This window comes from Salarias fasciatus, unplaced genomic scaffold (genome assembly GCF_902148845.1).
Source record: "Salarias fasciatus unplaced genomic scaffold, fSalaFa1.1, whole genome shotgun sequence".
NCBI classification, from domain to species: domain Eukaryota; kingdom Metazoa; phylum Chordata; class Actinopteri; order Blenniiformes; family Blenniidae; genus Salarias; species Salarias fasciatus.
The window spans coordinates 264,968-278,142 of NW_021941405.1; the positions used below are offsets into that span (position 1 = coordinate 264,968).

The window sequence follows — 13,175 nt, forward strand, 5'->3', positions numbered from 1 at the left end:
TGCTGTCGGCTTTATTTTTAGTTCTGGCTCCGCCCACATTCCCTCTGTCAGTCTCCAGTCTGTCCTCTTTTCTCCCAGAGTCCTCCAGTCTGTCCTCTTGTCTCCCAGAGTCCTCCAGTCTGTCCTTTTGTCTCCCAGAGTCCTCCAGTCTGTCCTCTTGTCCTCGTCCTGTGTAGGATAGCTGGAGGTTTGTTTTGCAGAATGTCCTCGGTCAGCGGTGTTCACAGCTGTGGACAGAGACACCGGGGTTGGAGGACAGTCCTGTCTCGTCTCATCGTCTTCCTCTCAAAGTTGTGTGTCCACAGAAGAAGTTTGTACAATCCGCCACAGCGCCTCCCTGGCCCCACCCACTGTCCTCTGTCAATCATGACGTCACGTCCCCTGGCCCCGCCCACCTCTCCGTCGCTAACAAAGAGAAAAGCGGTGACGTTCTCCGGAAGCTCCTCGGGACTGAGCCGTGACTGAGGATGAAGCTCGCTCGTGTTTGGATCGCAGCCCTCTGAGTATCATCCATCTCTCTCTCCCGTCATGCACCGCGTTGTTATTGTCTGGACAAACCGTCATGGCGGCTGCAGGCTGCGTCCTGCTCAGGACTCTGCGCCGGTCCAGACCCGGTCCGGGACCGGACTGGACCCGAGACAGACCCAGTGGAAGACCGGACCGGCCCAGGGACACACCCGGTCTCTCGCAGGTCCGCTTTGTTTGGATGTTATGTCCACGTCTCAGCGACGTCTAGTTGTGTCTGTCCATCTATCATCCCCTCTGTCCATCTGTCTCACTCCTGTCCATCTGTCCCACTCCTGTCCATCTGCCCCACTCCTGTCCATCTATCATCCCCTCTGTCCATCTGTCTCACTCCTGTCCATCTGTCTCACTCCTGTCCATCTGTCTCACTCCTGTCCATCTGTCCCACTCCTGTCCATCTGCCCCACTCCTGTCCATCTATCATCCCCTCTGTCCATCTGTCTCACTCCTGTCCATCTATCATCCCCTCTGTCCATATGTCTCACTCCTGTCCATCCATCACTCCCGTCCATCTGTCTCACTCCCGTCCATCTGTCTCACTCCTGTCCATCTGTCTCACTCCTGTCCATCTGCCCCACTCCTGTCCATCTATCATCCCCTCTGTCCATATGTCTCACTCCTGTCCATCCATCACTCCCGTCCATCTGTCTCACTCCCGTCCATCTGTCTCACTCCTGTCCATCTGTCTCACTCCCGTCCATCTGTCTCACTCCTGTCCATCTGTCTCACTCCCGTCCATCTGTCTCACTCCCGTCCATCTGTCTCACTCCTGTCCATCTGTCTCACTCCTGTCCATGTGTCTCACTCCCGTCCATCTGTCTCACTCCTGTCCATCTGTCCCACTTCGTCACAGGTGCATCATGACAGGTTTGTCCCTGTCCTTTGTCTCGCAGGCGTCTCCGGTCCTCTGCAGAGACGTCCTGCGAGTGTTGGACCTGCGGCGGTACACCAGAGACCAGGGGTCCAGCGTCTACTTCCCCGAGGCTGTCCTCTGTGGTGAGACCGGACAGACCCGTCCCTGCTGTCCCTGCTGTCCCTGCTGCCCCCCCCGCCCCCCCTGTCCTTGCTGTCCCTGCTGTCCCCCCTGTCCCGCTGACCCCCCTGTCCCCGTCTCCAGGGGACGACCTGTATGACGTCACCTTGACGGACGGGGACTGCAGGCTGCAGGTGACTCTGGATCCTGGACTCAACCGGCTGGTGGAGAGACGCGTCCTGCGTCCCGGACGCGCTCTGTACAGCTCCGCCTTCAGCCCCGCCCTCAGCGCCCAGCTCCCAGCATGCCCAGGGGCGGGCGGGGACGCGGACAGGTGAGTGGGGACGGGGGCGGGGCCGCGGGACGGCGGGACGGCGGGGCTCAGGTGTGGACGTCCGCAGCTTCAGGCTGGTGAGCGTGGAGCTGAGGGACGAGGCGGAGGACGGAGGACGCCCCGGGACGGACGGGGACTGGGACGAGCTGCCCTGGTTCGGGTCCTGTCCGCCTGCGGGTGAGTGATGATGTCACGGTGATGTCATCACTCACCTGGACGGGAAACCGAGCTGTGATTGGTTGGCAGGGCCTCTGGCTCCTCTGAGAGCCAATCGGAGCGTCTTCCTGCCGCTGTGGAACAACGTGGACCCCAGCGGGGACGCCTGGACACAGGCCCCGCCCCCCGAGGACCGCCCGGACCCGGAGGAGGACCGCCCAGGTGTCCGGCCGCCTCCATCCGTCCCAGCGGTCCCGGTCCGTCCGGTCCCGCTGACGGCTGTCTGTCTGCAGGAGGACGCCCCGTCCTCAGCGTGTCCCGGCTCAGGGACGACTTCCTGTCCGGGCGCCGCCGCCTCACCCGGGGGACGGTGGACCGTCAGCTGATCGTCCGCATCCTCAACAAGTCCCGCCTCCTGTACTTCGGGAAGACGGACAGGAACTGCGCCTGTCCTTATAAGGTCAGAGGGAGGGTCAGGGTTCTGCTGGGTTCCACAGGGTTCCGCTGGGTTCTGCAGGGTTCTGCTGGGTTCTGCTGGGTTCCACAGGGTTCTGCTGGGTTCTGCTGGGTTCCACAGGGTTCTGCTGGGTTCTGCAGGGTTCCACAGGGTTCTTCAGGGTTCCACAGGGTTCTGCTGGGTTCTGCAGGGTTCTGCAGGGTTCTGTGGACTTCTGCAGGGTTCTGTGGAGTTCTGCTGGGTTCTGCAGGGTTCTTCAGGGTTCTGCAGGTGTGTGTTATGGTGTTAGATGTCCTACTGGGTTCTCTGTTCTCTTCATGTCTCAAGAGCAGCAGTGAACTGTGTGTGTGTGTGTGTGTGTGTGTGTGTGTGTGTGTGTGTGTGTGTGTGTGTGTGTGTGTGTGTGTGTGTGTGTGTGTGTGTGTGTGTGTGTGTGCGCACATGCGTGTGTGTGTGCGCACATGCATGCGCGTGCGCACACGCAGGCCTTGCTGGAGGTGTGTGACCCTACAGGGTGTGTGTGTGTGGTGTTGTGGAACAGTGTGTGTGTGCGTTGGTTCTGCCGCCTGCAGCCTGGTGACATCATCAGCCTGCGCCGCTACCGAGTGAAGCTTCGCTACGCGGCGGGTTCTGATGACATCGGTGAGGTTCTGCTGCCGGTTCCGTTCTGCTGCGGCGCTGGACTCTAACTCCCAGCATGCCTTGCTGTTGTGTGTGCAGAGCTGAGTGCCAACAGCAGGAACCCGCACACCCACATCTCCCTGCTCCCACAATCCTCTGTTTCCCCCGCCCACCTGCCGGCTCCGCCCACCTACACCTTCTGCAACAGGTACAGTCGCTGGCTCCGCCCACTTACACCTATATAACAGGTACAGTCGCTGGCTCCGCCCACCTACACCTATATAACAGGTACAGTCGCTGGCTCCGCCCACCTACACCTATATAACAGGTACAGTCCCTGGCTCCGCCCACCTACACCTATATAACAGGTACAGTCGCTGGCTCCGCCCACCTACACCTTCAGCAGGTACAGTCGCTGCACCTGTGTGTCTGTCAGTCAGGAGCTGCTGGACCGTCGTCATGGCGATGTGTGTGATGTCATCGGCCTGCTGACCTTCTCAGGACGATCGGAGCGAATCAGGAGCGAGGGTGGGTGTTGCCGTGGCGACAGCAGCGCTGAGGCCAGTGAAACTTGATCCAGGATGTGTTGTGTCCTCAGACGGCCGGGAGGCGGGGCTTCTGGAGTACCGCTGGCTACGATTGGAGGACGGAGCCAGTGACCAGCCAATCATGGTGAAGCTCTTCTCCACCTCTCAGCCTGACGTCCACCAGCAGCTGCTGCCGAGTCAGTCCGTCCTCTGACTGTCCTCTGACTGTCCTCTGACTGTCCTCTGACTGTCCTATGTCTGTCTGTCCTCTGACTGTCCTCTGACTGTCCTCTGATTCTCCGTCCTCTGACTGTCTGTCCTCTGATTGGCTGTCCACTGTCTGTCCTCTGGCTGTCCTCTGGCTGTCCTCTGGCTGTCTGTCCTCTGGCTGTCTGTCCTCTGGCTGTCTGTCCTCTGGCTGTCCTCTGACTGTCCTCTGGCTGTCCTCTGGCTGTCTGTCCTCTGACTATCCGTCCTCTGGCTGTCCTCTGGCTGTCTCTCCTCTGGCTGTCTGTCCTCTGGATGTCCTCTCACTCTGTCTTTTATCTCTCTGTCCTCTGGCTGTCCTCTGGTTGTCTGTCCTCAGACTGTCCACTAACTCTCTGTCCACTGACTGTCCTCTGGCTGTCTGTCGTCTCCCCTCTCACTGTCTCTCCTCTCACTGTGTCCTCTGCGTCTCTGTCCTCTGCGTCTCACCCGGTGTGTCTCTGGTGTCTCCAGTGTCGGTGGTGGTCTGCTGCAGACTGAAGGTGGTCCACTGTCCCCCGTCCTGCTTCCTGACCAACACCACCTTCACCCAGGTGTACTGCACAGGTAAGGCTCCGCCCCCGTCCGTCTCTGAGAGCCGATTGGGCCGTCTGTCCTGACGCCGCCCGGTCTCCGGACAGGTCACCACTCCCAGATGCCTTACCGGAAGCTCCGCCCCGTCCGGAGCTTCCTGCGGTGGCTCCGCCTTCAGGACGACCAGCAGGTGCTGCGCCGCGCTCTGATTGGAGGATTCTTCGTATTCCCGCCTCCTCCGGTCTCCTTGGAAACGCTGATGCAGAGCAGTGGAGGTCAGCTGGTGGCATCTGCTGGTGTCCTGGGGTCCAGGTCCTGGTCCTGGTTCTGAGGACTCCGCCCTCTGCTGTGACCCTGCCCAGGTGACCTGGGCTTCCTGCGAGGGGCGGAGCTTCAGAGGGTCGTGGAGACGCTCTGTTACCGGGAGCGACGGACCCTGTGCATCCAGGCCACGGTTACCATGGTTACCTGCGGCGGCGGAGGAGAGGTGACTCGAGGCCGTTGTCTCTACTGTGGAGTTGAACCTCGGCTCGGCTCGGCTCGTCCTGACGCTTCGTCTGTCCCGCAGGACGTCCGCTCCTGGGCCTGGACGGACAGAAACTCGTCCATCGGCCCCGTGTCCTCCTGCTCCCCCCTCCCCCCGTCCAGACCCCCGTCCTCTCTGTCCTCCTGCTGCCGGGTGTCCTTATCCTCACCGTCCTCAGCGCACAGTCCAAGGACGCCTCGCAGGTCAGAACCGCATCCACACTTCCTCTGTGGAGGTCAAAGGTCGTCCCCTGCTAGGGTCCCACACCACACCTAACCCCAACCCTCCCACACCAGAACCAGGAAGCAGAGTTCATAGAAGAACCTCTGGAAACATCTAACCTGTAAACATTTAAACTGTAAGCATTTAACCTGTAAACATCAAAACTGTAAACATCTAGCCTGTAAACATCTAATCTGTAAAAATCTAACTTGTAAACATTTAATCTGTAAACATCTAAACTGTAAACATTTAAACTGTACACATTTAACCTGTAAACATCAAAATTGTAAACATCTAGCCTGTAAACATCTAATCTGTAAAAATCTAACTTGTAAACATTTAATCTGTAAACATCTCAACTATAAACATTTAAACTGTACACATTTAACCTGTAAACATCTAACCTGTAAACATTTAAACTGTAAGCATCTACTCTGTAAACATCTAGGCTGTAAACATGTAATCTGTAAAAATCTAACTTGTAAACATTTAATCTGTAAACATCTAACCTGTAAACCAGGGGTTTTCAAAGTGTGGAATAGTGAGCCTCCCCAAAGAGAAGTCAAAAGCATGGTGCCCCCCCCTTTACCCGCTTACTCCTATCGTCTGAGCATTATCAAATTCTGCTTATTGTTACGATTCCATGACAATTCTGTTATCGATTCTCATGAAATGAAACAATACAAATGGGGTGTTTACTGTTTAATATCTTCATCCTGAACAGAAGAAAAAAATATCCATGTCATGAAAGCTTAGCAGCTGCCAGTCGCCCCCAACCATCCAACAATAGAAAGCAGTCCAAACCTCCATCTCTGTAGAAAATGCATGTTAAAACCGTAAAAACCGGATTTGCATTTTAAAACAAACACGTCACAAACACATAGCCAGTCCATCAACCCACCTCGGGTTCTAAAGAAGCTTGACTGTGCAGAAACCCGTCCAATCTGGCAACACAGCCGCTCCGGTCATGGAGCTTTGATTTGTGCAATTTTGGTGTCGTTTGACTTTCCTACAGTGAGTAAGAACAACATCGTTCATTCTTCTAATGCAGATAATGATCAGATCGCGTTGTTTGTCATATATTCTACCAGAAGAATTAAAAAAACAATGTGAAGGAAAAAACACGACACAGATTTTATTTTGAAATCACTGTTTTAGGAACACGTATCTACTCTCCATCTGGCAACCGACTTGGTTCTGTTTAGACTGAAGCGGCTCCGGAGTGAGGAAATGGGATCCTCGCTGAAAGTTTCCGGTCCGCGGCTCTGTAGCGGCGCCAGAGCGGACCGCAGCCGCCGGAGCTGCTGGGAGTCCATTGTACGTCGTCACGCACAGCGGAACCGATAAGCGGAACCATTAAGGAGACAGCCAAATAATTCCTTGGAATTGAGACATGAGGAACCGGTTCTACAAAAGAATCGGTTCTCAATTCCCATCCCTAGCGGGGGGCGGGGGTGAGGAATCTCACAGGACACACTGCGGCTGCTTGGGAAGCCCACACGTTTTTTTTTTTTTCTTCTCTGTCGCGCCTCCCGTGAAACCCTCTGGCGCCCCCCAGGGGAGGCGCCTCACACTTTGAAAACCACTGCTGTAAACATTTAAACTGTAAACATCTACTCTGTAAACATCCAATCTGTCAACATCCAGTCTGTAAACATCTGACCTGTAAACATTCAGTCTGTAAACATCTAACCTGTAAACATTTAAACTGTAAACATCTGACCTGTAAACATTCAGTCTGTAAACATCTGACCTGTAAACATTCAGTCTGTAAACATCTAACCCGTAAACATTTAAACTGTAAACATCTGACCTGTAAACATTTAAACTGTAAACATCTGACCTGTAAACATTCAGTCTGTAAACATCTAACCTGTAAACATTTAAACTGTAAACATCTGACCTGTAAACATTTAAGCTGTAAACATCTGACCTGTAAACATTCAGTCTGTAAACATTTAAACTGTGAACATCTGACCTGTAAACATTCAGTCTGTAAACATCTGACCTGTAAACATTTAGTCTGTAAACATTTAAACTGTAAACATCTGACCTGTAAACATTCAGTCTGTAAACGTCTGACCTGTAAACAGTCAGTCTGTAAACATCTGACCTGTAAATATTCAGTCTGTAAACATTTAAACTGTAAACATCTGACCTGTAAACAGTCAGTCTGTAAACATCTGACCTGTAAACATTTAAACTGTAAACATCTGACCTGTAAACATCTGACCTGTAAACATTCAGTCTGTAAACGTCTGACCTGTAAACATTCAGTCTGTAAACATCTGACCTGTAAACATTCAGTCTGTAAACATTTAAACTGTAAACATTCAGTCTGTAAACATTTAAACTGTAAACGTCTGACCTGTAAACATTCAGTCTGTAAACATTTACACTGTAAACATCTGACCTGTAAACATTCAGTCTGTAAACATCTGACCTGTAAACATTCAGTCTGTAAACATTTAAACTGTAAACGTCTGACCTGTAAACATTTAAACTGTAAACATCTGACCTGTAAACATTCAGTCTGTAAACATCTAACCTGTAAACATTTAAACTGTAAACATCTGACCTGTAAACATTTAAACTGTAAACATCTGACCTGTAAACATTCAGTCTGTAAACATCTAACCTGTAAACATTTAAACTGTAAACATCTGACCTGTAAACATTTAAGCTGTAAACATCTGACCTGTAAACATTCAGTCTGTAAACATCTGACCTGTGAACATTTAAACTGTAAACATCTGACCTGTAAACATTCAGTCTGTAAACATCTGACCTGTAAACATTCAGTCTGTAAACATCTGACCTGTGAACATTTAAACTGTAAACATCTGACCTGTAAACATTCAGTCTGTAAACATCTGACCTGTAAACATTCAGTCTGTAAACATCTGACCTGTAAACATCTGACCTGTGAACATTTAAACTGTAAACATCTTACCTGTAAACATTCAGTCTGTAAACATCTGACCTGTAAACATTCAGTCTGTAAACATTTAAACTGTAAACATCTGACCTGTAAACATTCAGTCTGTAAACATCTGACCTGTAAACAGTCAGTCTGTAAACATCTGACCTGTAAACAGTCAGTCTGTAAACATCTGACCTGTAAACATTCAGTCTGTAAACATTTAAACTGTAAACATCTGACCTGTAAACATTCAGTCTGTAAACATCTGACCTGTAAACATTCAGTCTGTAAACATCTGACCTGTAAACATTCAGTCTGTAAACATTAACCTGTAAACATTCAGTCTGTAAACATTTAAACTGTAAACGTCTGACCTGTAAACATTCAGTCTGTAAACATCTGACCTGTGAACATTTGTGTTTCCAGATCAAGCGTCTTGAAGAGGAAGCGGCTGTTCTCGGCAGCTGAGGCTTCCAGGTCAGTGTCCCTTCGTCCCCTGATGTCCTCCATGTCTGCCGTCCTGCAGCTGTGTGTGTCTCCAGGTGTCCGTGGGTCCCGCTGCAGCAGGACAGCAGGAGGACAGGTGAGTCAGCTGCTGGAGCTGGAGCTGTGAGCTGCAGGCCTCATCTCCCATCATGCACCTCTCTGTGCTGCAGCGCTCTTTGAGGCCTCCATGGAGTTCCTGCACCGAGAGGACGAGGACGAGGACGAGGACGAGGACGAGGACGACGCGTCCTCCTTCGTCTCCGCCCCCCTTCCGCCTGTCATTCCACCCGTTGCCGTGGAGACGCTGCCAGTGCGTTACGACCACGCCCTCAGGGAGCAGCAGGCTGCTGCCATGGCAACGGGAGGACGGAGGGGGGACGACAGGAAGTTTGTGTCTGTCCTCAAGGACTACTACACACTGAGACTGAGAGGTACACACACACACACACACACACACACACACAGAACTCACAAGCTGGTTTGACACGTGTGTGTGTGTGTGTGTGTGTGTGTGTGTGTGTGTGTGTGTGTGTGTGTGTGTGTGTGTGTGTGTGTGTGTGTGTGTGTGTGTGTGTGTGTGTGTGTGTGTGTGTGTGTGTGTGTGTGTAGCTCTCTCAGACGGTGTGTCCGTCCACTCCGTCTTCGTCCCTCAGCCGTCGTCCTTCTGTCACTCTAACACCTGGACCTCCATTCTATCCCACGGAGCCTTCAGCTCAGACTCACCGCCGCCCTCCGCAGGTCAGTCCAGGACCAGGACCAGGACCAGGACCAGGACCAGGACCAGGACCCCAGAGACCAGGACCTCAGAGACCAGGACCCCAGAGACCAGTACCCCAGAGACCAGGACCTCAGAGACCAGGACCCCAGAGACCAGGGCCCAGAGACCAGGACCTCAGAGACCAGGACCCCAGAGACCAGTACCCCAGAGACCAGGACCTCAGAGACCAGGACCCCAGAGACCAGGAGACAGAGACCAGGACCCCAGAGACCAGGACCTCAGGGACCAGGACCCCAGAGACCAGGACCTCAGGGACCAGGGCCCAGAGACCAGGACCTGAGAGACCAGGACCCCAGAGACCAGGACCTGAGAGACCAGGACCCCAGAGACCAGGGCCCAGAGACCAGGACCTGAGAGACCAGGACCCCAGGGACCAGGACCTCAGAGACCAGGACCCCAGAGACCAGGACCCCAGAGACCAGGACCTCAGAGACCAGGACCTCAGAGACCAGGAGGCAGAGACCAGGGCCCAGAGACCAGGACCTGAGAGACCAGGACCCCAGAGACCAGGACCTCAGAGACCAGGACCTCAGAGACCAGGACCTCAGAGACCAGGACCCCAGAGACCAGGACCCCAGAGACCAGGGGACAGAGACCAGGACCCCAGAGACCAGGGCCCAGAGACCAGGACCTGAGAGACCAGGACCCCAGAGACCAGGACCTGAGAGACCAGGACCCCAGAGACCAGGACCTCAGGGACCAGGACCCCAGAGACCAGGGCCCAGAGACCAGGACCTCAGGGACCAGGACCCCAGAGACCAGGACCCCAGAGACCAGGACCACTGCCTGTCCTCTGATTGGTCCTCTGTCTCTGTCTGTCCTCTGATTGGCCCTCTGTCTCTGTCTGTCCTCTGATTGGTCCTCTGTCTCTCTGTCTCTCCGCTGATTGGTCTTCTGCCTGTCCTCTGATTGGCCCTCTGTCTCTGTCTGTCCTCTGATTGGCCCTCTGTCTCTGTCTGTCCTCTGATTGGTCCTCTGTCTCTGCATGTCCTCTGATTGGTCCTCTGTCTCTGTCTGTCCTCTGATTGGTCCTCTGTCTCTGTCTTCCTCAGCTGATCTGGTCACCATGGCGCCCCAGCTGGCCAATCAGAGGCTGGTGTGTGTCCTGGAGGCGTGTCATTTGGGCGGAGCCTCTACGGAGCTGGTCCTGAGCCGAGCCTTCCGTCTCAGCTGACCCCCAGTCCTGCTGCCCCCCATCCCAGTCCTCTGACCCCATCCCAGTCCTGCTGCCCCCCATCCCAGTCCTGCTGCCCCCCATCCCAGTCCTGCTGCCCCCATCCCAGTCCTGCTGCCCCCCATCCCAGTCCTCTGACCCCATCCCAGTCCTGCTGCCCCCCATCCCAGTCCTGCTGCCCCCATCCCAGTCCTGCTGCCCCCCATCCCAGTCCTGCTGCCCCCATCCCAGTCCTGCTGCCCCCCATCCCAGTCCTCTGACCCCATCCCAGTCCTGCTGCCCCCCATCCCAGTCCTGCTGCCCCCCATCCCAGTCCTCTGACCCCATCCCAGTCCTGCTGCCCCCCATCCCAGTCCTGCTGCCCCCATCCCAGTCCTGCTGCCCCCCATCCCAGTCCTCTGCCCCCCATCCCAGTCCTGCTGCCCCCATCCCAGTCCTGCTGACCCCCAGTCCTCTGACCCCATCCCAGTCCTCTGCCCCCCCATCCCAGTCCTCTGCCCCCCATCCCAGTCCTGCTGCCCCCCATCCCAGTCCTGCTGCCCCCCATCCCAGTCCTGCTGCCCCCCATCCCAGTCCTGCTGACCCCCATCCCAGTCCTCTGGCCAGGGGCCTCGATGTGGATCCAGGGTGTCACTTCCTGTTCCTGTTCTGTTCCTGTTCACATGAGGGCCTTCCTCTGGGGGTCTGCAGAAACCAGGAAGAATAGATCCAGGATGCTGAGGGGGCGGGGCTTCAGGGATTCACCGGTTCCACGTTTGGTGAGAAAAGACGCGGTGAGTCCAGCCCGGGGTGGATCTGGATCTGGATCTGGATCTGGATCTGGGTCGGGGGCGTCACGGCGTTCTTCTGAAGACCACCAGATCCACCCCAGAACCACAGACTGGACACGGAACAAGACGAGTCTCCGTCCTCCGGGACGAGCAGCAGTGAGACCTGTCCCGGCTGTCCGGGGGCCACAGCGCCCCCCGCCTCAGTGGTGAGGACCGGTACTGCAGGCCTCGGACCGGCCTCACTGCTGTGGTCCAGGTAGGGCTGCACAATTAATCGAATTTTGATCATGATCACGATTTTGGCTGCTGCGATTAAATTTAGATGATCGTCGCGATTTTTAAATTGAAAAAACGGGCTCTGTTGCGTGTCAAATCAAGCACTTTTTTAATCCAACAATCAGCCAACCACCAGGGGGCGACCTGAGCCGTGTAGCTCCTGCTGCCTTTAGGGACACTCCGTAAAAGTAGCTGCTGATGGACGCCACTGCGGTGTCTCATGGGGCATTCACACCGGATGCGTCCCGGGCGTCGTCGACGCTCGGGACGCCTCGAAGCTGACGCTTGTGACGCTTTAAACACGACGCTTGACACCGGGTGGTCACAAAGCTCGCGACGCTCGCGACGCTCTTGATGCACGTCAGTTAATTTGCGCGCTGGAGGCTGATTTCTGTTTCCAGCTCTGGCGGATCGCATCAGGAGAGCGGCTCGGCTTTATTTGTTAAATAAAGCTAGACCGCGTCGTCGTCGGAAAAGTGGCTATTGGCTGGTCTGCTCCTCTCTGCTCTGCCTGCAGCAGGGGGCGCTGCTGAGACTGACCGCTTGTGAGCGCTTTGGGACGGGGGAGGGGCTCACGCAGCACCCGCTGCTCATTGACGACAGCAGCGAGACGTCCTGTCACGTCTCCAGAGCACCAGAGAAGGTTGCTAGATTTGTCGCTAGTTGCTTTTGACAAAAAAACGCTGCCAAGAGGCTTTGGAAAGTCGCCAGATTTAGCGAGAAAGTCGTCAAGTTAGCAACACTGGCTGGCCCGCATCGGTGCTCGGACCACTCGTAGTGACGTAGCACCGGAGGGATCGTCTCTGATTGGCTGACGCTCAGCGGCAGCGCGTCGAAAGTTCAGTTTTCCCAACTCTCAAAAAGCAACGCTCACGACGCTCCTGACGCCGGGGACGAGCGTCGTGGGCGTCGACGCTCGAAACGCTGGAAAAGCGACGCTCATGACGCTCCTGATGTGCCGCCCCGCCGCCCGCCGCTCCACGACGCTCGTCCACCATCGACTTTGCATAGAAAAGCGCCGCTCACGACGCGTCCGGTGTGAACGCACCATCAGTCAGCTGTTAGCTTAGCTGTTAGCCACCGACGAACTAGCTGGCTTTGAACGATTCCTTCATGCTCAAACATCAGTCGATGGAACGCATCTCAACTTCTGTACCGGTGGAAAGAAGATGTAAACGCTGAGCGTCTCGGACGGAACGGGAAAAGCTGTTATTGACGGACAGTTCAGGATGTGAGCGGCGTAGCGGCGGCTTGGAGAGAACGAGGGAATCATTGTTCTGGTAGGTTTCATTTCTGGGTTTAGCGTGGCTGTTTACTGTTCTTTTGTTGTTTTATCTTCATCTTGTTGTTCAGTGATCATCGTGTTGCTCTCAGGGGTTAGAATGCAGCAAGTGACGGTCGCTCAGCTGTGAGGCGTTCAGGTTCCAAAGTCAGAATCCGGCTCTTTTCAGAACAGAGGTCTGGTCAAACGTTTGTAAAAACTCACAGTCGGCGCGTCTATATGTTCGTTTCTAAGGGAAAGCGATCGTTCACAACATTGACATGGTTCTAAATAGTTGTTTAGATTCTAATTAAAACATCTTCAATTATGTGCGCATGCACACCAGACTTCACTGAAGTGCTGAAGACGCACATCTTCAATTTGAC

General features: G+C 54.5%; 1 protein-coding gene across 2 annotated transcripts; it reads left to right on the forward strand.

Annotated features, from left to right (window-relative positions):
* Nucleotides 1-439: 439 nt before the first annotated feature.
* Nucleotides 440-10,556, forward strand: LOC115385793 (RPA-related protein RADX). 2 transcript variants are annotated; one of them, XM_030087867.1, is made up of 19 exons: nt 440-691; nt 1,419-1,521; nt 1,643-1,832; nt 1,900-2,009; nt 2,079-2,210; nt 2,282-2,448; nt 2,931-3,087; nt 3,166-3,274; nt 3,503-3,594; nt 3,665-3,790; nt 4,314-4,406; nt 4,481-4,648; nt 4,736-4,860; nt 4,942-5,102; nt 8,471-8,521; nt 8,587-8,627; nt 8,701-8,961; nt 9,140-9,268; nt 10,361-10,556. In XM_030087867.1, the coding sequence occupies exons 1-19, from the start codon at nt 563-565 to the stop codon at nt 10,480-10,482; spliced, it is 2,466 nt and encodes an 821-aa protein (XP_029943727.1). In that variant the 5' UTR covers nt 440-562; the 3' UTR covers nt 10,483-10,556. The 2 variants fall into 2 exon arrangements, with proteins under 2 accessions (XP_029943727.1, XP_029943728.1); XM_030087868.1 differs by lacking the exons at nt 8,587-8,627; nt 9,140-9,268; nt 10,361-10,556 and having other exon boundaries at nt 8,701-8,821.
* Nucleotides 10,557-13,175: the final 2,619 nt, after the last annotated feature.

What these genes read in the sequence shown, in the direction of transcription:
- LOC115385793 (XM_030087867.1), top strand. Translation starts at nt 563, where the DNA reads ATGGCGGCTGCAGGCTGCGTCCTGCTCAGGACTCTGCGCCGGTCCAGA. An exon ending in CGGGTCCTGTCCGCCTGCGG is followed by an intron (nt 2,010 to 2,078) that starts GTGAGTGATGAT and finishes ATTGGTTGGCAG; the next exon opens with GGCCTCTGGCTCCTCTGAGA. An exon ending in CTACACACTGAGACTGAGAG is followed by an intron (nt 8,962 to 9,139) that starts GTACACACACAC and finishes GTGTGTGTGTAG; the next exon opens with CTCTCTCAGACGGTGTGTCC.